The 26,597-nt window shown below is 37.6% G+C and overlaps 1 protein-coding gene across 4 annotated transcripts in view; it reads right to left on the bottom strand.

The window, feature by feature from the left end:
* USP45 (ubiquitin specific peptidase 45) overlaps positions 1-26,597 on the bottom strand; it is a 55,268-nt gene that overhangs the window by 16,036 nt on the left and 12,635 nt on the right. For all 4 annotated transcript variants that reach the window (XM_063311781.1, XM_063311758.1, XM_063311764.1 and 1 more), the window contains exons 6-9: positions 15,897-16,048; positions 15,234-15,329; positions 14,042-14,172; positions 4,279-4,366 (exon numbers count right to left, since the gene is read on the bottom strand). In XM_063311781.1, coding sequence (XP_063167851.1) covers positions 4,279-4,366; positions 14,042-14,172; positions 15,234-15,329; positions 15,897-16,048 — 467 coding nt within the window. The remainder of the gene's footprint in view (positions 1-4,278; positions 4,367-14,041; positions 14,173-15,233; positions 15,330-15,896; positions 16,049-26,597) is intronic.

Raw genomic sequence — 26,597 nt, 5'->3', positions numbered from 1 at the left:
ATAAGCTGCCCTATATTATTATAAGGCCTACCCTTGTCTGAACATCCATTACAATAATGTTGCAGTTTGTGTATTTTGGTAAATTGCATCACTTCTGGAATGATTTAACAGAGAAGGATTACTGCTCGCATTAAGCATACACAGAGAAAAACAAGAAAATATGAAAATCATCAGCAGAAAGAGAAAAGATCTCCTCATGGAAGAGGAAACCAAATTCTGTTCTAGTGAGAAAAAGGAGGAAGAGGATCCTTTCTCTGCAGAATAATATATATCCTTTTACATTGGCTAACAGATGGGGTTAATACTACAAAGACAAAAGCACACAATAAATCACAAAAGATCAATTGAAACTGAGTATACTTGCACTGGAGCTCTCTCATTCCAATTTGAAAGAAATGAAATTATAATAAAAATGTTATCTTGTGCTGCCTTATTAGAGCATTCGTTTTTCAAAAATAATGTTAAGAGGTCTGCTGGATGTGTAGCATACATGAGTTTTAATGTGATATTTGGAGCTAAAAATAAGTCCTAATATAATGATTGGGCAGGGAAAATGTGAGCAAGAACTAAAATTACATCTGGATATTTTCGGTCTTAACGTATATTAATGCCACCTTCAGGGCAAAGATCATGAAACAATCCATACAAAGAGTTTTAACATTAAAAATGTGTGTTACAAATGTGCTGTGCTTCCTGCATAGCACTCTGTGCTTGTATTCAAATCACATATGACTGCATTCTAAAAATAGGTCTTTATAAAGTCATTTGTCATGTATGTGAATAAAATCTATCACAATTACCATCAGAAAAGATAGAAAAAATACAATTGCATTTATAATCTAGAAATAGTTGAATGTACCCGCTTATTTATTTATTCATTTGATTTATGTAGCCGCCCGTCTCACTTTTATGTGACTCTAGGTTTGCCATGAGTCGTAAATGACTCAATGGCAACTACAGCAACAACAACAGGTGGCTCACAATAAAACAAATAAAAACACAAAATACATAATATAAAACAAAAATAAAAGCACATAGCAGCCGGGCATGATCTAACCTATCATCCATATGATATAATAATGAATATATAGTGACATATATTAGAACTACTCTATCAAGTGATAGCTTCTACTTTATAAGTACCTGACCTAGCTATTAATTCCCAGTGCCTCAAAGACTCATGTTCATCTTAAATCCAACAATATATTAAAGAGGACCCATCCATGATAACTAAATAAATAACTCATCAAGTTGATACCATAAGTTGGTTTGCAGCCAAAAGCAACTCTGTTTTTGTTGAGGTGACTGCACTGGATCATTTATTTAGATGAAAAAAAGACCCGCAGTCTTTTAAGGGTTTGAGTGCAGTTAGCAAACCCCATCAGGCATTAATCAATTAACGGCAAGGTTCAAGTTCTTCAAGCCTTGGTATGAAGCACTCCCAGTGTGCAATGCTGGAACAAGGGGACAGCATGCAACTTTGCCTGGATTACTGACTTTTTAAAAACTGGTCCACTGATACGGATTAATATAATTTAGGAGAAAGCAATCACAAATACAAGTCCATCCATGGGACCTATCACCAAGAGAACTCTCAGCTTCAGTGCACAGAATTAAGAAACCACAGATCCTTCTGTGGCTCTAAAATAGTTCTACATTAAGAAATTTTATTTTACCAAATAGCTTATTATTTCTAATGGATGTTGTTTATTATTGAAAACAGTCCTTCTAAAAAATACCAGAAGCTTTTAAAAAAATTAGATACCTCTTTTAATTACTTGCACAGAAACGTAGATAGTTCAGACAGATGGGATAATATAGGGCGGCAAAGTAAACAAAGGCTGGCCCCAACCGAATCCTTACAGGAAACACATTTAAGAGAGGCACATAGTAGCGCTGATCAGTTCTAAAGGATTCTGGTGGCAGACAGACTGCTGGAGGCCTTCTTCAATTAAAAAAAAGACACCATAGTGACACTCTCTAACAATAGCACGATTAACAGCTGTGGTATTCCCATGACAGACAATGTTGCTCAGGTTAGTTCAGGCTGGCACAACTGTCACTGCTCACAGGATTGTCCAGATTCTCAGATCTGACATTCTCAGTTTGCCATGATCATAACAGAAACCTGAAAAGTGGAAGCGGGGGGTAGGGGGGGCACCCAACAGCTTTTACTAGTAATACCCCTTGCTGTGAAGCCTGAGGTAATAAAATCCCCATTTGCAATATTGCTCCATGATGGCAAAATATGGGTTTAATCATTGATGTGGAGTCAGGATCTGCCTTCCTTAAAAGGAAAGTAAGAAGAGAATGTGGGGTTGTGGGCAATGAAGAAAAGGGTGACATGATCGTTTTGATTTACTCCTGCAAACACAGTGTCAGATAATGCTTTTTTGGAAATTAGTATCTTTCCTGCTACAAAAGTACACAAAAGGCTGAAATCAAGACCATTACCTCCCAGTTTCCAGAAACTCGCCTTCATACTTGATCTTGCAAATGAAATTATCAGCCCTAAGCACATATAAATATGTAAAACGGTGTTCATTGTAATGAGGCAAGTGTGCAGAATTTGAGGCTGTGGAAAGCGGAATGTGGGCATTAACTTTCTGCTCAAATTAAACATATAATTTGTAAAGCTTTCCCGAAAGCTTACAATTAAAATATATGGCACAAAACAGTGATAAATAAGGACCGCCTCATATTTGCAAATCCAGCTACTCTGAGGAATATAGTATGACACGATGACTGAATGGGATATTCAGAATTGAACTGATAGGGGGCAACCCTTTAGATCACCTAATCTGGATCATTCAAAGCAGAGTTAAGGACTGCCAGTGGTCTCTGAGTGGTACAAGGGCTGCATTCTGAAAAGTACCCTACAAGTTGGTGAGCATCCAACATAACTGGCAGAAAAATGGTATCACCCGCTCAGATTTTCAGGCACCCATCAGCATTCCTGGCCACATTTTTGTTACCGATTGTGGAGTTTGGGCGCTACAGTCAGAAGCAGCCCAATGTAATGTGTTATCATAATCATACTGCCAGTATGAAATAAACGATCCTCTGTAGTGTAAAATAACTACCCTAAATTAAGGAGTTCAATTATATTCAATGGACGGGATTCAGAGTTTTATTCTACCACTGAGTGAAATTCCCACCTCCGATGGATGGAAGGAGGCATTTTGGTCTATTCCTCTCTTTCTTTCCAGACTCCAGCCCTGTTCTGGTAAGCCCCCCACCCCCGCAAATCTATGGAAGAGGGGACATATGGGGCAGGGTGAACAGCAACCTTTCCCGATTTAACTCGTAGAAAAGCTCCAACGGTTCAATAGCCACCAACTGAATAATGCATACCTCTATCCATATCCAGGGGAATAAAATTAAATTCTCTAGAGGGTAGTAACCAAAGTAACATTGTTTAGCAGTTTGTAAGGAAAGAGAGTATCATAGATCATACACTGTATTATTCAGACAGCTCAGATCCAGTATATTCTTTCAAATAAAAAGCAACGCAACTTCACACCTAGATTGCAGTATTGGAGAAAAGCTTTTTTTTTCTGGTTGAAATTATTACTGTTTCTGTTCTACAAGCTGCTACTTTACAGCCTCAACTTTAAAAGGCAGAGGAGTGGGGGAGGAGGACTCTGAAAAATACCATAATGCAGATAGGTACTCTGAAGTTTTGCCACGGACTTAGAGGAGTCAGAGGTACAGCTGCTGTAGTCCTGTTTTGTTTATGCATTTCCATGATATTTTAAATAATATTTTAACATGGGATTGAAAAAGAATTACATTGCACAGGGACAGTCATTCAGGAACTCAGTCAGGCTCCTTATAATTCTCTCACAAGTATACTTTTGTCAGGAAACTGAGGTTGGCCACAGAATAATTTGAAAATAACCTACCATAAGGAAATAGCCCATTACAATATAATAAAGACAGCAGTATAAAATAAAAGAACTTCCTTGAGTGAATCCCTGAACACAGTAGAATATGAGAGCAAATCTTAGGTTTGATTTGCAAAACCAATTCATACAACGATCAGATAGTACCCAATTAATAAACACCTGCTTCAAATGGAAGAATTGACTATTGCACCAAAAGCTACAATAACATCAGTGTTTCACTGACAAGACCCACAATACAAAGTCTCCACCTTGAGGATGTAGAAAAAAGCAAATCATTTTCTTGATAGGCAGCATAAAATAGTGCAGAGTATTTTTTTAAAAAGAAGTAATTTGAGTCAAACTGGTCTTCTTGTAAAAATAACCACTTCACCTTTGTTTCTTCTATTCTCATTGCATCCAACAAGTAGTGGAGGACCTCCTGGCTGTCCTGTTGTTGAAATCCCTTAAACCGAGGGGCCCTGCAGGGGGAAAAATGGACAGTCTCTGGAGCAGGAGTTGTAAGGCTTAAAAATAGGGGTTTAACATGTACATGCAAACATATATTCAAGAATAGTGATGCTGGGATGGACAGAGAGGGAAGCAACATTCAGAAAGAGGGTGAGACACACAGGTCAAAGTGTGAGAGAGGGGGACAAAACATAGAAAGTAGCCTTAGTTTCCAAAAGACTATAATGTGGAATTCTGTTGAAAGATTGCAAGCCTTAGCTACAGTATCTTGAAGAGTGTGACAGGAAGGACAGTTTAGTGTCTTCCCAGTTGGACTACCATGGATGTAACCAGCATAGAGTAGCACTTAAGGTGTTTGACTGGCAGAGGGAAGACCAGACCAGATTCTAGTCCATTCTCAGCCATGGAAAGTTACTTTGGGCCAGTCCCTCCCTTTTAGCCCAACTGACCTCACAGTGTTGTTGTACCATAATCACACATCAGGTTGCAAACCATTAGCACCTGCTGTGTGATTGTGGTAATTTTTGGAGAATTTCCTCCCAGAAGGATTACGTGGGTGGCCCACTGGCACCCATACTGCAAGGCACAATCCACAAGCAAGAACCACCCAACTGAGGAGCTTTAATGCAAGAAGTAGGGGTAAGGTACTGTCAGCCTTATCAGGTGGACCAGACAGGAAACATGACCAGATAAGCTAATTCTACTTTATTGTAAAGCTACATTAATAGAATCTTGCAAATCTGAAAGTACAATTATCCCCTCCATCTCCTTTACAACCTGAGAAACTAGAGAGGGTCCCTTCTGAGCCCCTTGCCCCACCCACTATCCAGTTGCGGGCTATGCTGTCTCTTATCTGACTGTTCCCTAGGCAGCATCTCTTTGCCCAGTCTCCCAAGGTCCTTCCCACATACTGTTACAGGTACAGAACCTTGGAAGCTGCAATAGCAACTTCCAGCCTTATTTTACTAAGGAGTACATCAAGGCAGAGTCTCTTTGAACATTCTGAATCTCATCTTCCGGGCTTTCTGCAACCCAGCCTGAGCTGCTGTTTATGAGTTCTACTAATGAACTTCTCTCCTACCTATTTATTTTGATCTAAGGTTTCCCCCATTTGTTTCTCAGCCTTCTCACAATTTCTCACACTGCCCAAACATCTTGCCAAATGAAGAGTTCCAGAGTACTTTAAAGCACACTCTTTTGTACCATTCTGGTTGGGTCTAATAAAGTTACTACCATGCAATGGATGTCTAATTTTTATTTTTATTTTCTTCTCATGAATCAATAGAACCATCTTGATTTTTAAAGTCAGGCAATGGCTCAAGTTATCATCAATTGCTCTGATGGCTTGGAAGCAGTCCATCAAGGAGCCCAACTGTTTAATTCAGAGACTGCATTTTAAAAAATGTATTACTAGCCTAGTCATTGCATTTGTATAAACAAGACGGCAAGATGCAAATACAATAAACATATCATTTCACCTGGTCACTGGTGGTAAAGAACGTTTCAAGATGCCCAGATAGGAAATTTTAGAGAAACTTTTAGTCTGATATAGGTATGTGTGGGGAGGTGCTAGTAAAGCTTTTGAGCATATCTGCAAAACTGGAAAATCATAGATCAGCCACATTTAATATGGCAGTAATACCATTCTAAATGCAACTCAGTTTCTTTAATCTGTCTCTGGGAAACTGGACTGCTTTCTTATAGGAAGAATGGGAGTCGCTATTTAATTAATTAATTAATTAATCGATTTTTATGGCCATCCAACTCACAAATTGTGGCTCTGGGAGGCTAACACAGGATCAAAACCAATTCAAAACCAATATACAAAACAAAGATATGATACAATTAAGGCCATTCTGTAATCATTTCACAGCAAATAATTTCAGACAGGTTCATCCACCACCCACCTAGGGAAAAAGCCAGGTCTTTAAAGGCTTATGGAAGGCCATTCTAATCTTGTGGGGAAAGAGGGAGTAAGCTGTTCTATAAGTCAAGCACTGCAACAGAGGAGGCATACTTCCTGGGTGACCCTGTTTTATGGAGGAAACTCACAGCATATCCACCCTGTAGATAGGCTAGTCTGCAAATAACCCAGCCCTGTACCATGAATGACTTATAGGTGGTAACCAGAACCTTGAATTGCACCTGGAAGCCTACTGGGAGCCCAGTGCAACTTGTGGAACAGTAATATTGCATGGAGAGACCACAACATGCCCATAACTACTTGCATTTTTGCATTCTGGACCAGTTGCAACTTCCAGATGGTCTTGAAGGACAGCCCCATGTAGAGTGCATTGTAGCAGTCCAGCTGGGAGGTGACTACAACATGAGTTACTGAGGGCCTCCCAATCCAGGAATAGGTACAATAGGTGCACAAGGTGGATCTGTTCAAAGGTCCTCCTTGCCATGGCTGGAGGGGACAGGATCTCAACATCCATAGCCACTTGGACTTGCTAAGGTTGAGCTGAAGCCTGTTCTTCCCCATCCAGATACCCACAGCCTCCAGAGACTAGGAAAGAACCTTGATGGCACCACTGGGGTTGAAGCATATAACTGAATAACATCTACATACTGATGATGCTTGACCCCATGCTGATGGATGACCTCACCCAGCAGCTTCATGTAGATGTTAAATAGGAGTGGAGAAAGTGTAAGGCCCTGAGGGCCCTCACAGAATAGAGGCTAGGGTCTAAGGCTAGACCTCAACCTTCCTACCAACACTAAATGGGACTGGCCACAAAGCAAAGGAGGAGAATCTTGATCAATGGCATTGAAGGTCACTGAGAGATCAAGGAGGACCAGGTTGGATGCACCACCTCCATCCCAATCCTGCCAAAGGTCATCTACAAGTGTGATCAATGAAGTCTCAATCCTGTATCTTGGTCTGAAACCTGAATGCAAAGGGTCCAGATAATCTGTTTTTTCCAGGGCCTGCTGAAGCTGCCAACCCACCCACTTTCTTAACCTTCCCTAAGTGAGACAGATTAAAACTGTCCAGGACCTTTGGATCCAGCAATTGTTTCTTGAGGCGAGAACAGGCCTCAAGGATGCATTAATCACTGCTTGCATTGAACCACATGTTATCTCCCAGGAGGCTCTGACCAACCAGAAAGGATATTTTGTCCAAAAGATGCCTAGAGCACTCTTTACAGTGGCCAGGAAGGTGTTCCCCCAGCTCTTCCCTTCTCAGGACAGACCAAATCACCCTAAATGGGGCTGCCAGCCAGCTATCTGTGGGCACAATAAGAGCAGAAAAATAACCATGTTTTGTTGCTGTTATCACTCCAAGGTAAATCTTAATAAAATATTTTATCTTTGTTCATTTGGACTCAAGTTTGTCCTCTTCCAGCTGTGTTCTAGATGTTTCTTCTGCCACTTCAGCTCTCAGAGTTCCACAGTAAATTAAGGAGCTCTCTGGGATCCACACACAGAGTTTGCACAGGTGCAATTAATCTAAGGTTGTCATCACCCCCTCATTCCAGGCAGTGACTAAGGATTTCTGTGCACCAGACCCTCAAGAACAACCCCAAATTCCCTGTGAAACTGTAATGGTATGTGAGAAAGATCTTGAGAGATGTGGCGAAGAGATGCTGCTTAGGGAACAGTCAGATAAAACGTGGCATAGCCCACTGATCTAATTATCTGGGTCAGGTCTATGGTGGCTATTAATTCCCAAGCTGCCCTCTGCTCCACACCCAAAGAAAGCAGGTTGGAGCCACTCAAAACCACAAGCCTGAAGCACTCTACCACCATCCCAGCCATAGCCTCAAGCAACTCAGGTAGGCAACTGTCACACAGCATGGAGACTGGTACAGTAGCAGCAGTCCCATCTGATCCCTGGTACCCAACCTAATCAGCAGGGTCTCACATCTGCTTATGTGGGGGAACAATGCAAAAGTCACCAGAGACCCTTGGATGACAATAGCCATTCCACCACCCCTGCCTTGGGTTACGCACTCAGCTGGGCACATTTCCAAGAGGACTTTCCTCTCCATAGTCAGCCAGGTCTTGGCAAGGCATGCCAGGTCAGCCCTCTCATTCACTATTAAATCATGGGTGAGAGAGACCTTATTACAGGCTGGCCTGGAATTCAGCAACAGCTAAAAGCTCAGACTGCTGAGGAACTGATGCCTGGATCTTGGGGTCGAGTCCAGGGGCCTGGAACACGGGGCCAATATTACACACCAAAACTTTTCCCATGAGCGACCCATCCCTGCCTCCCACCATTTCTCCCTTGCCCATCACCAGCAAATTTCCAAGTTGCCCTTTCTTTTTACTGACTAGCAGAGCATGGCATATGTATAACTGTTGTCTGTCCTTTTCTATATTTGGCATAGGCTATAATTGACAGAACAGAGCTTACGGTGCTTTCTAAAAAAACAGAATATGAGAAGAAAGAATGTACTGCTAGCTTACTGCTAGTTTTAATAAAACTTCAAGAGGTCCAGTTTTTATCTTCTGCCTAAGGAAAGATGGTCTGAACAGTAGTTTTAATGTATGTCAGCAACTTGTCCCATATACAATAATTGCATTTGTCATTTGCCCTGAGAGGACCCTTTCAATAAAGACCTTAGGTATCTTCACATATTAATAGCTATAGGAAAGAAAATAATATATACAAAAGAATTAGGAGAAGGAAATGGAGCAATATCACAGCATGGCTTGAAAACTTCAGAAATCAAAGGAGGTCCCATGCTACGGAAGAAATAACTCTCACCTTTCCTCAAGCTTTGTGAAAATTCTAGTGCATCCTTGATAATCACCAGAGGCATTGCTTTTAGGAACTGATGAAGCCAGGAACCTGCAGTCTCAGTGTAAATTTCATGCAGCCTTTGGCCTGATTTTCAAAAAATATTTTGCAAGCTATTTGTTCAGCAATTTTTCTCCTATGAAAAGCAATTCTAAAAACAACTGGGCAAAAAGGAAAGAAGGAGACAAGAGAAAGAAGGAGAAGAGAGAGGAAGAGAGGAAGGTGTCTGGCTCTCTCACCTCACTGGTTTCAGTTTTGCCAATTATCTGTATTCTGCCCCAGTAGATTTGATTATGTGCCATCAAGTCATTTTCAACTCCTAGCAATCACATAGATAGATTTTCTTCATGACAATCTTCCCCTAACCTGGTCTTTCAGGTCTTCCCACACTCTACTCATCACCACTCTGAGGCCATCCACCCTGCTGCTGGTCATCCTATTTCTTCTCTTTTCTTCCACCTTTCCCAGCATTAGAGCCTTCTCTAGGGAGCTAGGTCTTCCAGTAATGTATCCAAAGTAGGATAATTTGAGCCTGGTCATTTGGGCCTTTAAGTTGATTGGAAACTGCAGTTGTTTGATGATCCATTACATTGTGTTCTTGGCTGTCCATGGTATTCTCAGGAGTCTTCTCCAACATCAAAGTTCAAAAGTGTCAATATTCTTCCTTTCCTGCTTCTTCAAAGTCCACCGTCCACTTCCATAGTGTGTCACGGGGAATACCATAGCTTGCACTGTGCTGATATTTGTAGGTATAGTCACATCACAACATTTGAATATTTTTTCCAGGGCCTTCACGGCTGTCCTATCAAGTGCTAGTCTGCAGTGTATTTCTTGACTGCTTGTTCCTTTACTGTTGATGGTTGAGCTTAAAGGCAGAAGCTATCCACCACTTTGATATCTCAATTGGAAATTCTAAGCCTGCTTATTCTAAGGTAACATATATCTTGCAGTATTACTAATATAGCTATTTCCAGCATCTATTTTATCCTTAAGTTCTTCAAATTATATTGAATCCAGATTTCAAACAATTACCTCCTAAGAACAGAATGGTATTCTACCATTCCTTTGGATAAACACTTTTGCATATTTCACTGTGTGAAATACATTTTTTCTTATTTAGAGAAAGATTTTATTTTAAGCATCATCATCATCATCATGATAAGTCAACTGAAGCTATAATTGCTGAATTCTTAAGAGACTAACTGAAATGTACTTGTCAAGGTTGCACCATTTATTCAATTCTCAAAGAAACTTTAAATACAACTTTTAACGAATTAAAGTATTTTAAATTTGTAATTAGTCTGTGTGTGTGTTGTAAAAGTTTAAGCAGTAAATGTACAGTCTATTTTGTTCCCTTTGGCAGTGCTGTTAATAAAAAGATAATCCAGGCCAACCTTCCCCAGTGATATGTTGGAGAAAACTCCCATCTGCCATGGGCACCTCTGGAAGAGTAGAGACATACTACGCTTTAGGGGACTCAAACAGAGAAAGAAAGTTTTCCCTGTGTGCAGGCAATCTAGGTGTGGTTGCCAACCAGCTTATACTCCAAAGAAACAGCATACAAGAAATGAGGAACAGAGCACAGGGCTTTTTCAAGACAGTGTGATGTAGTAATTATGGTGTTGGACTAGGACTGAGATCAGGTTCAAGTCCACACTCAGTCACAGAGGATTACTAGACGACTATGTGCCAGTCACTCTCTCTCTGCCCTAACCTACCTCACAGGGTTGCTTTGAGGGGAAAAACGGAAGGACAGAGGGCACTGTATGCTGCCTCAAACTCCTAAAAGGAAGGTGCCACATACATCTACTCAATAAATAGTGTCCTGTTTTCATGCACAATGCTCAAGCCCAGGGATGTCAGTGCAGACTGCCTTTTATATTTAAGATTTTTATTTTTATTTTTCAGTAAAAAAAAAAATCGGGTCACAGTTCTATAGCACTTTGAAATGAGCCCTACATTTGGCTGACATCTCCTCTTTAATCAGACCTCTCAAATAGCCACTCAGTTCCAGAATTTCGGAATTTACAAAGGAAATTCTTTTTTATGAAAACAGGCATGCACATTTTCTCTCTTACACACAAAAATATAAATATTGCCATAGATGTTAAAAGCTCAGAAAGAGTTCTCAGTTTAACTTCCTTTGTGATGATTGAGCTTTCCAGATAGGACACAGATTCATATAAATAATATATTTATTTATATAAATGTGTTTATGTAAATAAATAGAAAATTTGCTCTCTAAGCTAAACCAAGGTAATGTTGGCTTTTATTCCAACGTTGGAATATTCTCATTGGCCATTTATTAAGGCATAATTATGATGTGCTAGCCTAGAAATAAAGGCATTAGTAATGCTATATTAACCCTTTAAAATCTAAAATAGCAAAACTGCAGTTTTTTTAAAAAAAGGTTTTGAACAATACATATTAAGAACACTGCTAACATAAAACCTATACTTCATCTGTAAAGCATACAACTTTAATACATAATAATATGTATATTATTATGTATTAAATAATATATAATTTAAATAAGTTTCAAGGCAAATGAAAAGGATTAAAAAAACTAAAATAAGATGGGAAACATGCAGAGCAGGGGAACAGAAGCTGTAGTCCACATTGATATGCTTGGATTTGACAACTAAAAGATGTACATTCCGCTGTCCTTGAAAATATGCTTCCAGCAAGATCCCTGGCAAAAATGGAGGACTCTGGGATGGTTGGTTGAACTGGCCACTGACATATGGAAGCCAGTGCCAACGTGCTACAACCTGTTGTATGGTGTCAGCAGAATAAATGACTGAACAGGTTGAATTACTATTAATGGCCATAAGTAGTGAAGGATGACTAGGACAGCTATGCCACGGTTATTCATGTCTATCATCTTAATGCTCAACTTCATGAAAAATGTAATTATCTATTACTATCTAATTGTATATTGATATAGAACTGTCTACTCATTTTAAATCAAGTAGGGTTTTAGATAACCTGTTTGTTGTATAATACTGCTACTACTGTCATGCTTCGATTCTCATTTTCCTTAAATATATATGCTCTGTAAAAATAATTTATAAATAAAATTAAATGCAAAATAAATTATTTCTACTTGTTCCCCCACAAAGATTAAGTTGTACGTTATCTAATATGGCTAAGAGATAAATGAATTACAAAGCCTAGCAGAACTCAATATAAAGTGACGTTGTAGGAAACTGAAAAGAATGATGAGATATTTCTATAGTAAACCATAGATTACCACTCACTAGGAAAAAAAATCATGTTTAATCTTCTGATTTATGGTAACACAACATTATCTAAACTAGCCTAAAATGTACAGCCATAACTCAGGCCCTAGTCAATTGTAATTTGCTCACTGGTAAAAAAAAAATGGATCCTGCTAATTACTCAAAGGCTGAACTGATTAATCTACCCATTAACAGACAGTCTTGTGTTCAACGGTATATACACAGTTCCAGTGGAATACTGAAAAGGCCCGGCCTATGTGCTTTAGAACATACCTGTCTGAAGAATAAATTTGATACTTTCCAAAAAGCTGCCTTTAGGGGACATTTATCCAACTTTGCACAATCCAGAAAATATAATTTGAAAATAATTGCATTGGAGTTTATCACGTAAGTGGAACCTTAGCTTAGCGATTCTTTTTCAATACTTGATTTGTCATCTTAAGAGCTATAAGTCTAACTTAATAAGAACACTTTGTGTTTGCCAGTGGAAAGATATCAAAGGAGGTCCTAACTGGCAGGGAATTCCAGACCCTAAGAGTAATTATCAAGGTTGCTAAACATCCTTCTGATAATGAATCGCTTTATGCGTGATGGGCAGTGACAAAATTTGAAATATATATATAAAAATAAAAATAAAAATAAAAATAAAAATAAAAATAAAAATAAAAATAAAAATAAAAATAAATAAGATGGAACTGAGAGAATCCTCTCTCCTGGACAGAAATATGGGCCTTCAAATATTCTGGTCCCAAATCATTTGGTGCAGTCTTTCCTAACTGATTGCTATCTAAATATGTGGACTTCAACTCCCAGAATTCATAGCAATGGTCATGGTGGTTGGGGAAATTTGGGAGTTGAAATCCACACATCTGGATAGTGCCAAGACTGATGAACCTATATTGAGAATTAGTGTAGTCCTGTCATAATGTTGTTTATCATCCCTCTGTAATGATCTAGAAAGAACAAAATTGAAAAAGTTCTTCTTGGTCTATTCTCTTTTTGGAATGACTATACTGCCAATTCTAAGCTCCAGGTTCAAAGAGAAAAAGACACTACCTAATTATCATTCATTTACTAAGAAAACTCTTAATCAGCAATATTAAAGCAACAGAATTATAATAATGATGAAAAATAATCAATTCTATTTCTGTGAACATTTCACATAATTTAGGAATCTACTCAATCAGAAGTATTACCACCATAATACCCAACTTCATGATTTCTGTCACTGATAATGTTATTCAGCCACAACAAATAAAAGAATCCTTTACTTAAGAGTATATAAATGTTTTGTGAGCCACTAAGTCTCTAGATAAGTCAAAAGTCTGCATCCCTAATATTCAGAATAGTGGAAACAAACAGAAGGGAGCCTGTAGTTATGCACACAATCTGTCTTAACAAAATGTCCGACAGCTGCAACACTAACAAAATTAACAGTGGATGAATTAGTACCAGACGCTAAACAGTTGCTATGGAAAAAACATCAATTTCTTTCTTTTTCAATACTTAGGTTATTAATATCCAGGAAGGGGTACTCATACCAAAATGCTAATGCTCATTGTTTTAATTTTAAACAGCACAATGCATTTCTGTTGACTGAGATACCATAAAACATATTAAACCAACCACTTTAAATTTATATATGTAAATATTTTCCACATGACAGTTACTACTGACATTAAGTTTATCCTTACTTCTGACAGAGCTGGTTGAACAAAATTTTAGGAGAAAGAGGACCTTTCCCAGCATCTTTCATGCTATGAAGGAACAGGAGCATAGCTGAAGTCAGAGATCCAGGGCTGGAAAGATTCACTACCAATGGATCCTTTAGGTTCAAAATAAATAACATATGTTAATGCACAATATTAACTCTCAGCATATATGTTTAAACTGCACATTTCATGCAATTCAATATTATATGAAAAGACTTCTATTCAGACAGTAGAAGTTCTCCTAGCTCTCCTCTACCCTGCATCCTCCAGGGTGTTTTTCAGATCTATTCTAAAGGGTCCTGCAAATTTGAAGAGGAAGAAGGAACCATTCCACAGCATCATTTGATAAACCCATTATTTCGACCTTTAACAGAGGCTGGGTTATTTTGTCTGTAATGGGCAATAATTTTGGTAGAGAAAACTTGAGGGCAAAGCATCATTTACCAATGCAGAGTAACTCATAATGTACAGGATTATAAAACAAAATACAAATCTAATGAAGAAATAATTATAGTTTTTTTTTTAAATCAAGATTGATCTAGGATAATTATTCAGGCACACACAAGGGCCATCGGGGTTTTTCAATTTAATTTTTAAAGCCTTTATGTTCTAAGAACATCTGGTATTGACTCCAGCTGGATGGACTCAGAAACTAGTGGCATTAGAGGGATTGAAAGGTTGAAATTTTAATTAGAAAAAAAGTAAGAAGTAAGCCATGCTTCAGTTTTCATTCAGCAAAGTGTCAAACAGTAACCACAGGGTTTGAGCACAACCAGGTAAATTAGAGTAAGGGTCTCTTCTGTGCCTTCCTCTGTTTAGAGAAGACTTTCTATCTGTGGAACAGATTGTGGTGCACTATACCGCTATCTGGAGGGAGTGAGGGAAGGAAATTATTTTTGTCATCCACATTCCCCCTGAATCCTCTGATGCCACACCTTTCCAGAAGGTCCCCCAAATCCACAAAGCAAAAGGGGAAATGGGAAAAACAGTCTCTCTCCCTTCTTCCAGCTAGAATACTCCTTGAGGAGAATTCTGTTGATTCAAACTCTGAAGCCAACTCTATTATCTACAAAATGATAAGACTCACTGTGCACTAGAAAAATGATTAAATCAAGAGTGCTCATCATTAGGATTCTTAATATAATGCTCAAAGATGGGTTAAGAGAATGCTTACCAGTTGAGATGCTGGGCTTTGAGCTATTTTTAGCTTTGTCCCCTTTTCTTTCATTTCGCACATTAGTTCATTTAACATGTGTGTCTGTGCCAAGTTCTAAGACAAAACAAACAAACAAAAAAACTATAGATAATAAGCAACTGGACTAATACAATTAATTTTTATTGAGTTGATTTATGTTACAGAATGCATAAATGGTCTTCCATGGCAGTTGCTTGACCAGATTATGGCAAAAAATGTATATCTATTGAGCAAGACTTTTGACATTTTAATTAATGTGCAACTGCCTACATCTCATCCTACATATCTTTTAAAAGGAAATCTCAAGACCAAGGAAATGATAAATAATTGAAAATCTCTGCTTGAAGATTTTCTTCTTGGATAAGCTGATATATACTAAGCATTTTTTTAAATGCTAGGCATTTAGATACTAGACATTTATTGAAAATGTGAGCTCAGTATCAGATATAAACTAGACATCCAGGTTATACAACTTTGGGAAACCAGTGTTGAAAAAGGAAGGAACTACCCATACAATATGTATCATAGTTTGACCTGCTTATTTCTGAACCTGGGATGCTTATCAGTGCCACAATCACCCTTACTTCTTTGTTGTGTGATTGTTATAGATTTCGGAGCAGGGAGAGTCATATTTAGCTTTACCTGCATAACAGCATTAAAGAAGCATGTGTTCCCTAAGTTATTAATGCCTTTAACAGGAACAGATGCCCAGCTGGAACTGAGGCCTTTCCCCCTTAATATGTCATTTGCTTCATTGTTTTCTTCATGTAGCCATATAATTTTTGATGATGAACCTTTAATGAGAAAAGATAAGCATCAAGTCTTGCTAAACAAGGTACTGCATGCTGACCTTTAAAAAGACAAAATAACAAAGACAATGAAAAGGCCCAATTTGGAATGATACTACATTCTTGGGACATTCATTCAATGAGTTTGCAAACAGCTACTAAAAAAGGACAATCAGTTCTCGAGCTCTGCCTGGCAACTCTTCCTATATTGGGAGGACACCGCATTTGCTACTTCTTATGCTGTGTAGATTATGTTTATGCTCACATTTTACATAGAAATTATATTCATGATCAAATCAACTCCAAGATCAAGAGAATTGTTTAACAGCAAATATAAGACCCACTTTCAAAAACAATTGTAAAATGGTATAGAGGACACAACATTTCTTGGGCTAGTACTAGCATCTTGAACATTCTTTGGCCCTTTGGTTCCTGGTCTAAGATATATAAAGTAATGGAGTGTGTAAAGTGGATCAGAGCCATATATTTTCAATTTCCCAGTGCTATCCTAGATTACAGAATTCCTCAGTGTAAGCAGGTTTTGAGCCTGCAGCTCTAGAAAAGATGAAAAACTGCCACACACTGAGGCACAGAGTAATTTTTGTAGCTTGCTATGTTCTTGCTTTTTTATCTGAAGTCCATGACATCATGTTCTTTCAACAGAAGAGAATATCTGTAGCTCAGGGTTGAACTGTGTAGTCCTTGGTGCTCTCTGAGCTTGGCTGTTTGCTTGCAGATGTTTCACTACCCAACTAGGTAACATCGTCAGTGCCGGTGAGGGTGGGGTTTGCTCCCTGTTTATATACAGCAGCTTGCCCTGCCAGAGTTGGTGGGGGTGTGGTTTTCTCCTTGGTAAGTCCTTGATTAGGGTATTGTTCTCTGCTTGATTGTTTATGGTGTGTGTGTAGCTTGGGTGTAGGCTGCTGGAGAGGATGTGTTCTAGTCTTTTTGTTTCCTGAAGACTGCTTCAGAAAATAGTTTTACTTTCCAAGATATTCTGAAATATTCTGGCGTTGGTTTCAGACCAAAATAGTTGTTCTTAATTCCCACTGGAATCAATGGGGAGAGTTAACAAATACCTGAAACACTATTGCTTTCAATGGAACTACATTAGTTAGGAACCAACTTCTAAATTCCTTAACATACCCAAGAGAGTCATGATATTCACCTTCCTGCTTTTGAACTATTACACAGTGTAATAGGAGATACATACAGTAACCCAAACAGCTTTGCATGAAATTTGTACCAATTCAAAGTATATTCCAGATTCTAAACAATCATTTTATGAAAACAGCATTTCAGCATTAACAGGAAATAAGAATCATGAAATAGAATCTTAAGCACACTACTTGAAATTGTTTAGTCAAACTTACTCCAAGGTAAGTAAATAAATTACACTGCAGCCTTACATTTTTGCCTACTAAGTAAACAACAGTTAATTACTTTCAATAATTGGCTAGATATCATGTTGCCCCCATGACATAGTACTGTGGATCCTTAATCTAGATGCTTGCTATCTGCAGTGAAATTAGAAAGCTCTTAATTAGTAACCTAGAGGTAATGAGAAGTCTTGAAATATGCTATTCAGCCTAGATTTCTACTGGCAACTTTCGTATTGTCATGGCTCCTGAACTAAATATGAACATTATTTACATTTGTAATATTTCAAGTACTGATCAACAATTCATGCCAATGGGAACTAGTAATGGGCTTAATGGATGCCAAGAGGTACAATGCTGAAATCTTCTCTTTGATATGAATTTGTGTATTTTTCCTAATGAATTACATATTGGGAACTCATTGAGTGTTCTTGAAAAATAAGTAAATAGATCCTATCTACATAAATAGAACTCTCATGCTGAAATATTTTTCTATGTTTGTTTGTTTGTTTGTTTTAGGTGCCATCCAACTCCAGGCCAACTCTGACTGGCACACAGTTTAACAAAACAAGATAAACAAGATAAAAATACAAAACAAAACAGATGAACAAGGTGGGGGATCTGTCCACACAAATATATAAGACAAGTGGTTCCATCCACCTTAACCCAAGGCCTGGAAGAACAGACAGGTCTTTAAGGCCTTCCTAAAAGCTATCAGGGTGGGAGACATATTGATCTAAGGGATACCTCATTCAAGAGGGTAGGTGCCATGACCAACAAGGCATACTTCCTGAGTCCTGCTGGATGACACTCTGTAATCAAAGTGGCCCAGATTGTGCCAAATCTGTTGGCTCATACAGCCTGGGGAAGAAACCATGGGAGACAGGTGGTCCCTAAAACAACCAGGCCCTATGCTGTGTAGGGCTTATAGGTGATAACCAGCACTTTGAATCAAACCTGGAAGCATACTGAAAAGCAGGGTAGCTTGCAAAGCAGCAGTGTCACATGGGCATACCAAGGCATGCCCTCACTGCTGCATTCTGGACCAGCTGAAGCTTCAGAGTGATCTTCAAGGGCTGTCCCATATGGGGTGCATTGCAACAGTTGAGCCATGAGGTAACTAGGGTGTGAATGACTGTAACATGAGTGTATTATATTTAAATACGTATTTCTTCTCTCAGAAATGGGTACATGAGAACAGAATACAGAATCATAATTAAATTCTAAAAGAAAAATAAATAAATTTTAAAATATGCATTACAGCCGATATTAAATTGCATAATTTTCCTGCTGCCTGGTGAATTCCATTTTCATAGAATCATAGAAGCATAGAATGTAAGGGTTGCAAAGCACCTTGGAAAACATCTAGTCTAATTTTCTGCCCAGTATAGGAATCTATCTGATTTCTTTATGCTGCTGAGGAAACATGATTTATATTCCCTAATCCCCTTATATGAGCCAATAAAAACCAATACAACATGCTAGAAGATCATCAACTGCTTCATGTTGCATTTCTCATAAAACTGACCTTGTTTCTATGTATATACATATCCCACAAATGTGACATGCATTGATTGCACATGATCTACATATGTTTGATAATGTTTCTGCTATTTTCTAACTAGAGGTAATCTCTGCCAGAGTATCCCAAACAGTGAAATCTATGAAGCACTGCTGCTACGTAACTATTATTGGTTTTGGTGGGGTTCACAAGATAGTTGAAAGGAAGCTAGTTCAGTAATTGCAAAACAGATCACATGTCACATACAGGTCTAACCTACAGTACATTGCTACCAATTCCTGCCACCCATAGGCAGGTGCTACATTCTACCTAATGTCAGAATTGTCTTTATACAATAGCAGTGCATTCCTGGTGGACCGCTCCCTAAAATTTTCTTTCCATTAGAACAGTCAGCAACAAGATCAGTAACCTAAAATATGTATTCTTCAGAGTGCCCACCCAAAATCCTGTTCAGAATGCAAGTCTGCAACATGGCTCCGGACATCAGGCAAAGCTAAAAAATGTCCCTTCCCCCTGAAAGTTCCCAGATGCCTCCTGCAAATCTGCTTTAGAGGGATGACAGACTAAAAAGAGCATATTTGGGATCATTCAAGACTTGAAGGATAATTACTATTGCACAACTTTAAATCCACTTGCATAATTTTGGATTTAGCCTTTTAGGATTCTCAAAGCATTACAGATAGAATTGATGCTTTCAAAATTACTGATTAATTATAATTCTCTCTCATTTTTATGAGAACTCAAGCAAGTACCCTTGATTTGGATTTCTTTCCTTTCCTTCCTCATTTTATGCTCTTTAACAATCCCATATGAGATAGTAGATGAGATGGAAGATAATACCAGCTTAAGACTTTTGTGGCTAATTTAAACTTTTGTTTTGCTGGTCCAAGTTTAACATCCATCTATTATGCCAACATGACTCACATCTTTAAAAAAAAAAGAAGTAGAAGTTTTCATTTAAGTAAAAATAAATGTGTTTGGATTTTTGAGAGAAGCCTAAATTGTACACTTAATTTGTATATTGGTATACCACAGTTGTTGCATTTATCCATCGGCATTCAACAACATCTGGGAAAACATCTTAAAGTAAACAATGCTCAGAAGGCCATCTGGACTAAACTGCGGGCAAAAATTAGAAGAGAAGCATATGGAAAAACAGATTTTAACTCCCCTTCAGCACTGCAGGATGACAAATGTCAGATCTAGATCTGTCCACGCTTCACTGTGCGATGCTTTGCAGCACCACCTGGCTCTCCTTGCGCAGCCACCAAATATGGGCAGCCCTGCCACAGCGGACCATATCTGCAGGGCAAACTTAATAAAAGCATTTCATTTCATGGTTAAATGACAGCTTCACACAAGTAGCAAGGTTCTGTCTACTGAATCTCCAATGTGAATCATTCAGGGGGGAAATAAAACACACCAACCCCCGAAACCCCCCCCCCCAAAACCACAAAGAACAAACAAGATAACTATTTATTTATTTATTTATTAATCAAATTTAGCCACCTCCCATCTCCCCCAAAATAGGGTCTATGTTGCGAGACCCGAGTGCTCATATAATTATAAATGTAGGAAACCATAATTACACATCTAAAGAGTACATTATTTTAACAGTAACCAAGAGACCGACATTAATAAAATCCTGTCTTTCTAGATCTTAACATTCAGTCTGTAACCCAAGCCCAACCCTAAACACACTTTCCAGGAAGAAGGTACATTGAAAATAGTGTGCCTTATTTCTTAATGAAATTAGCTGAAGTGCATGGAAATCAGCTAAGCATTTAAGAGAAAGTCCTACTTAACTCTGTGACTTGCTTCACACGTTGTGCTAATCTGTGGCTTGTTTGGTCATGGGCTATTGAATAAACCTCGGTTAGCTGGATTCATACATGCTAAGCCATAAACCATTGTTTACAAACCACAACATGCTGATCTAAAACCAAATAAATTATATTTATGGTTTAAAACAATGCAAAAGCCAAAATTACTTTTGAATAAATGTTACTTTTGAATAAGTGTTCATAAAAATCAAATGGCTCATTCACTTGCGCTGAAAAATAGCATAATGGCAAGCTACTTCAAAACAAGTCTGACAGCATTAATTAGAGTTACCTCAGCCTGAAATACAATTACACAAAACTACAGCATTCGTTTAACTTCTTAAGTCTCTGTCTTCTATACTTGTTTTATTGTGTGAGTTCAGCATGTATTTAACCATTTATCTTTAAAGCATTCTGTGTTGACTTCAGAAATGTAAGAATGAAAGAAATCCTGCATTAATCCATTTTACCCATCATACTAATAAGAGCAGTATCTCTGAATATACTCTTATTTCTTTTTCATCTTATTGAAACAGACATTTAAAGTGGACAAACAGATGGCACAAAAGTAAAAAAAAAAGCAATTGTTCACTATGTTTATTTAATTGTAGTTAGTTTTCCCTTTTTAAACGTTAAAAGGTCAGTATTTTTATTCTCCAGGTATTCCAGTCGCAAAACTATACCTATCTTTTCTGTTCCAAAATTTACATCTTGTAGCATTAGATTTACATTGCTAAGATTTTTTAAAAATAATTTATGTGCTAAACTAATTAACAAAAGTATTAATGAACAGTATTAATGAAACAATATTAACTTGAAATCATCATAAAATAATAAAAAGGAGGAGGGAAGGAAAAAAGGGCCTGGAAAATTTAAGTTATGGAGCAACTCCAAAAATATATTGCTAAAAATGACATGTTTTCTATTGAAGCATTCATGAATCCCATTTGAATCTCCTTCAGCACTATTCATTAATGGAAAAGCAAGATATAAATCAAATGAATCAAACATGGAGAAAATTGAATTGGCATTATTTGTATTGTAGAAACCGTGAAAAACTGAATTTTAAAGAGAAAAGTCAATGAAACGTTTGATTCTTAACAGTCTGCTTTAAGTTTTATATTTCAAGTTTTCTACCACAACACAATGTACATCAAAAGATGCAAAATCATTGTAGTGTGTGAAAGACTTCAGCACTGCTGAAATACACAAACATTCATAAATGCCGTAAGAGTCCAGATATTACAAAGTGAGAATTGATGAAGATATTTTCCCGAGTTTTTCACTATAGTAACCTTGTTTTCACTTTCATATTTAGATGGCCATAATGTGCTATCATGTATTTCTTTAACTAACCAATGTGCATAGAGGGAAATATAATACTGAAATACGTAGTTCCTAGGGGAGATCAACCTATCTGAAGCAAATGTTTCTTTTTACGTCAACCTAAGAGGCTTTCCATTTCTGAATCTCAGCAAAGAGCTGCAGGATCAAGTCCAGCGGTGGCACTTAGTGAAATAATTCCCTCCCCAAGCAGGATTTGTTTTTTAGGACAAAAATGAAAACCATTGTGAACATCTTCATGTAATACAACTTCCTCTAAATTTAAATAGTTACATTTTTGTTTGGATGCCAGTGTGAACCAATGCTCTCCCCACATTCAGCAAATAGAATGTTGGGGGTCCAAAATTGAACCAGTGGCTGTTATAGACAAATTCAAAAGGGGCACGCTTAAAATAGCCCACTAACTTGGAGGTCTGGGGAAGATTTCAGTGGTGATAGCTGGACTCGTTTAGCAACACCAAGCATATTTTAACACAATGCTGTTTCTTAGAGACAGCTTCAAGAACATAACCTCTTGCAGAGTTCATCACATATTGCCCCTTATAAAAAAATAATAATAAATCAGTTTTACCCTTCAATTTTTCTGGGCAGTACATGCAACTTCACTAGATAGATAGTTTTATTATGGTCGTAAGACCAGCTTGTACAATGGGAGTTTTCCTTGAGTTTTTCTTCTTATAGACTAAGAAAGTCTAATGTAGCCAGAAAGCTGCTTCAGATAATCCCTCAACACTCTGGGGTAGATCTGTGGGGTGAATAGAAAGTGTGGGCGGGGAGGGGGAGAGAAAGGATCACCTGCTGGCAGAACTTGGAAAAGATGTCATGGAGCAATGAATCCAACAAATTAGCAGTATGTTTTAATCCATTCTAAAACTACCGTCTGTAAAATTTTCAGAAGGCCTATTCAGGTACTTCAAATTTAAGAACCCTCCCTGGAATTATTAATCTCTAATTGTAATCTCCTCATAAGAAAAAAGTAACATATCAGCAGGCATATTGTTTTCCTTTGAACATTTAATTACCAAAAACAAAAAACAAAACAGCCCCTGCCAAATTTGCTTCATGATTCCAAACAAATTACAATAATTCCTGGGATGCAATGGTTTACTTTTTATTTTGATTTTTGATTTTAAAAATTATTTTAATTTAAAATATACAGAAATTAGACCACCCTATATACAAAGCAGTTCTATAGTTCTTCAGAGCCTGATAAAAATATTTTGCAAAAATATTAAAACAAACCAGCATTTCTTTTAATTCACAGACTAATTAGTATTTAGACAAAGACCTCAGTAGTTATAGGTGTCAGAGATATAGTGCAGCATCTTTTTTTCTTATTTTTTTTTAAGAAAGCAAACACAGAGCCTGGCAAAGAAGCAATTATTGAATTATTTAGCAGCAAAATAAAGTAAAATAAAATGCTGTTGTAGCAAGCCATTGGTGTTGAAAGTTAGAATAAAAGGTTTCTGTAAACTAGAAATTATTTTTGAATGGTAATTAACTTTTTTCCCTGTTCCTGTTAACTGAGAGATGCACTGGGGGCAGAAGAATGTGGGGGTGGGAGGTTGTTTCAAGGAATCAAACAAACCTTCATTTCTAATCTTCTTCTTTCCTAGGCAACAGACAGTCAAAACTGTAACAGCTCAGCATGGTTTCTGTGTACTACATGTGCACTAGGTTCATGTGAACCTCACAAGTGTGCCGTCATGACAATATTGCACCTGCTTTCCTGGCAAATGCTGTATAATGGGCCAGCTCCCCTTTTTCCACAAAACTAGCCTCTGCTGGGTGGTTACTCTTTACAAAACACTTGCTTTATTCTTCCACCCTGTGGCAAACCTGACCTGTTAACCAAACGGATGACTTTCAGAAAGAAAAAGAAAAGGGAGGAAGGAGGCGACACAGACTTGCTGGGCAGGGTACATCACAAGATCTGATGGGAAGTCCACACAGCTGCCAGCATTTTTTAGGGAACCCCACACCTGGGCTGGTCTCAATCATGTAATGTAATTCCCTGGTCAGTCATGGAACAGGAATGTCATTTGCCCATTTTCACAGGCAAGTTGAGTCTTTATGAGTGAAAAAGCAGAGATATGGCTAGCACACTTGTTCTTTGCCATCGCAAATATTTTGCTTCTGTTTATTTCTCAAAATATATTTGTTAGAAAATCTGTGCTACTTTTACCTCAATGCTGTTGCCTTTTCTTCAAATATGTTCTTTTTTCAATAAATTTTATTAAATTTGAAGAAAAGAATAAAAAACTACAAAAAACAAAAAACTACAAAGACAGAAAAAAAAAACTAAAAAAGTGCAGAAACACAAGAGAAAAAGAAATTTTAAATTTACAGAAAGGTGTGGCTTCTGACTTTTAACAGCAAGGATATACAAAATTTCCATAATCAATCTCTTACTCTATATTAAACCAAAGCACCACATTATTTCTATAGGTCATTCCACTTTAACACATAATAAAAATCACTAAGTACAGTTGCTCCTCCCCCTTATATTAAAATGAAGAAAAAAGAAGATTCATATAAACCTCTTGAATATCTTATTCCCCTCCAAAAGATAAAACATATTTAATTATTCCCTTCCTACCACTATTCTACACATTTCTGTCTACTATAATAAGAATCAGATTAAAAAGCACATAAATTATCTGTTATTATACTTAATAATGCAACAGTTATAATAATCTCAATATTCGAAACAGTGAATCCAAATCTTTAAAGGCAAATAGTATCAGTCAAATCCTTAAAGCAAACCAAATGAACATTCTTCAACCCTTATCCAAAATAAACCAGAGCAGTTACATATCCCCACAATGTATACAGAGTTTTCCTCTTAAGAAAGTAAAACAGCCCAACTGCCCCCCCTCAAAAATTCCAGGTTCTTTTCATGGCATTCCACCAGGCAATCAATACTTATATCTTGCAGATCACTCTCTCCCTTGGATTTCTCCAACTCCATTATCCTATCAACAACCACATTTCAATAAAAATCCCAATCTCAGTCTTAAAAAAAACCTTTCTATCATTCCCAAATTCCTCAATTTCATCCTCCACATCCTCAGCCTGATGGCACATTTTAGATCTCATATTTTCCACAATGTCCTAGATGTCTTGCATAAAAGTTTTACAGAAGTCAGAAGAAATCTGTTTAAGATCCTGGTGAAGGTCAGAAAGTATCTGTTTTAATTCCTCCATGTCTCGCACAGTAGATTATGGTGCCCCTAAGAGCTTAATCAGCAAAAGTCAAAGATATTCTAAAGTTGTTTACTAAAAGTGAGAGTGAATAGCAGACTGATCTCAAATTACTCTCACTCTTTAGAATTTCCTTTGGAAGGAAAACAAAAATCCAAAACTTAAAAGAGTTTTAGTCCCCAAAATAAAGTTAAGCACCAAGAGAACCAGCTTCTCTTTGCTGTGAAAAGCCTCTCCTGGGGTACATGTACTTAAAAAAAATGCAAATTGGTGATTTAGAAATGGGGTGGCCAGTCTTAGTGTCCCTTTATGGCTACAGCATGGCTTGGAAAGTGATAAAATCCCTGCCTCTGGGCTGCTCTCATCCGTGGACAGTGAAACATTGGGATCTTCTGGCTGCAAACAACCATCCTGAGGGCAAATGGGATGATTCCAAGTATTCTCCTTAATCCAGAGAACATTTTTGGGCTTCAGGAAAGCCTTCCTGAGCCCGAAAAAAGCCACTGCATTGCCTGCTCCGCCTGCCGATCCAGCAGGCACAGCCGTTCAGTCTGCCTTTCCCACTGGAAGCCTCTTCCAATATGTTCTTGATCAGTCTGAAACTGGACAGGCAGCTACGCTCTGCTTGTCCAGTTTGTCTCATTATAGACAGGCATATGGTATTTGAGGAGGACTCATAATTTTATGAGAACCCTTTTCCAGCAAATTCATACTGTTATAAACTACGCACTGTTTGTTTCTTCACTTATTTTAAGGAACCGCCCATACACTGTGCACTAAAATACATTTTTCATCTAAAGGAAAAAAGCTACTTGCAGTTTGCATGTTCTATTGGATATAAAAGAAGAGAACAATTCATATGCAATTAAAAATCCTCATAAAAGCTCTGTTTGCATTACTGGTCATGCTCAGTGCTCTTGCTGTTCTCTCTTGGGATTATGCCCAATACGTCCTATGTTTAGCTTCTGTATTGTATGCAAACCAGCTTCATTAAAAAAAAAAAAAAAGTCAGCTGTAATGAATAATTTCAACATAAAAAAGAAAGGATCCACTTAGATGTATGTTTAACAAAACTAAGGCTAATAGAGAGATGCAGTGCTTAGACAAATACTCAATTGCATTTTTATATGTATTTTAATGGCATTTTTAAAAAGGATCAATTGGGCACTTTTAAAAAAATAGTTCAACAATTTTTAAAAATTGTAAAAACTTCTGATAACACACGCTGCAGTATTCATTAGCAAGTGGTGAGTGGATCAAACTTTTTTTTTAACGGAAGGCAT

This window comes from Candoia aspera, chromosome 1 (assembly GCF_035149785.1).
Source record: "Candoia aspera isolate rCanAsp1 chromosome 1, rCanAsp1.hap2, whole genome shotgun sequence".
Taxonomy (NCBI): Eukaryota; Metazoa; Chordata; class Lepidosauria; order Squamata; family Boidae; genus Candoia; species Candoia aspera.
Note: the sequence above shows the minus strand (reverse complement) of the source record. Positions and strands in the feature narration are given on the sequence as shown.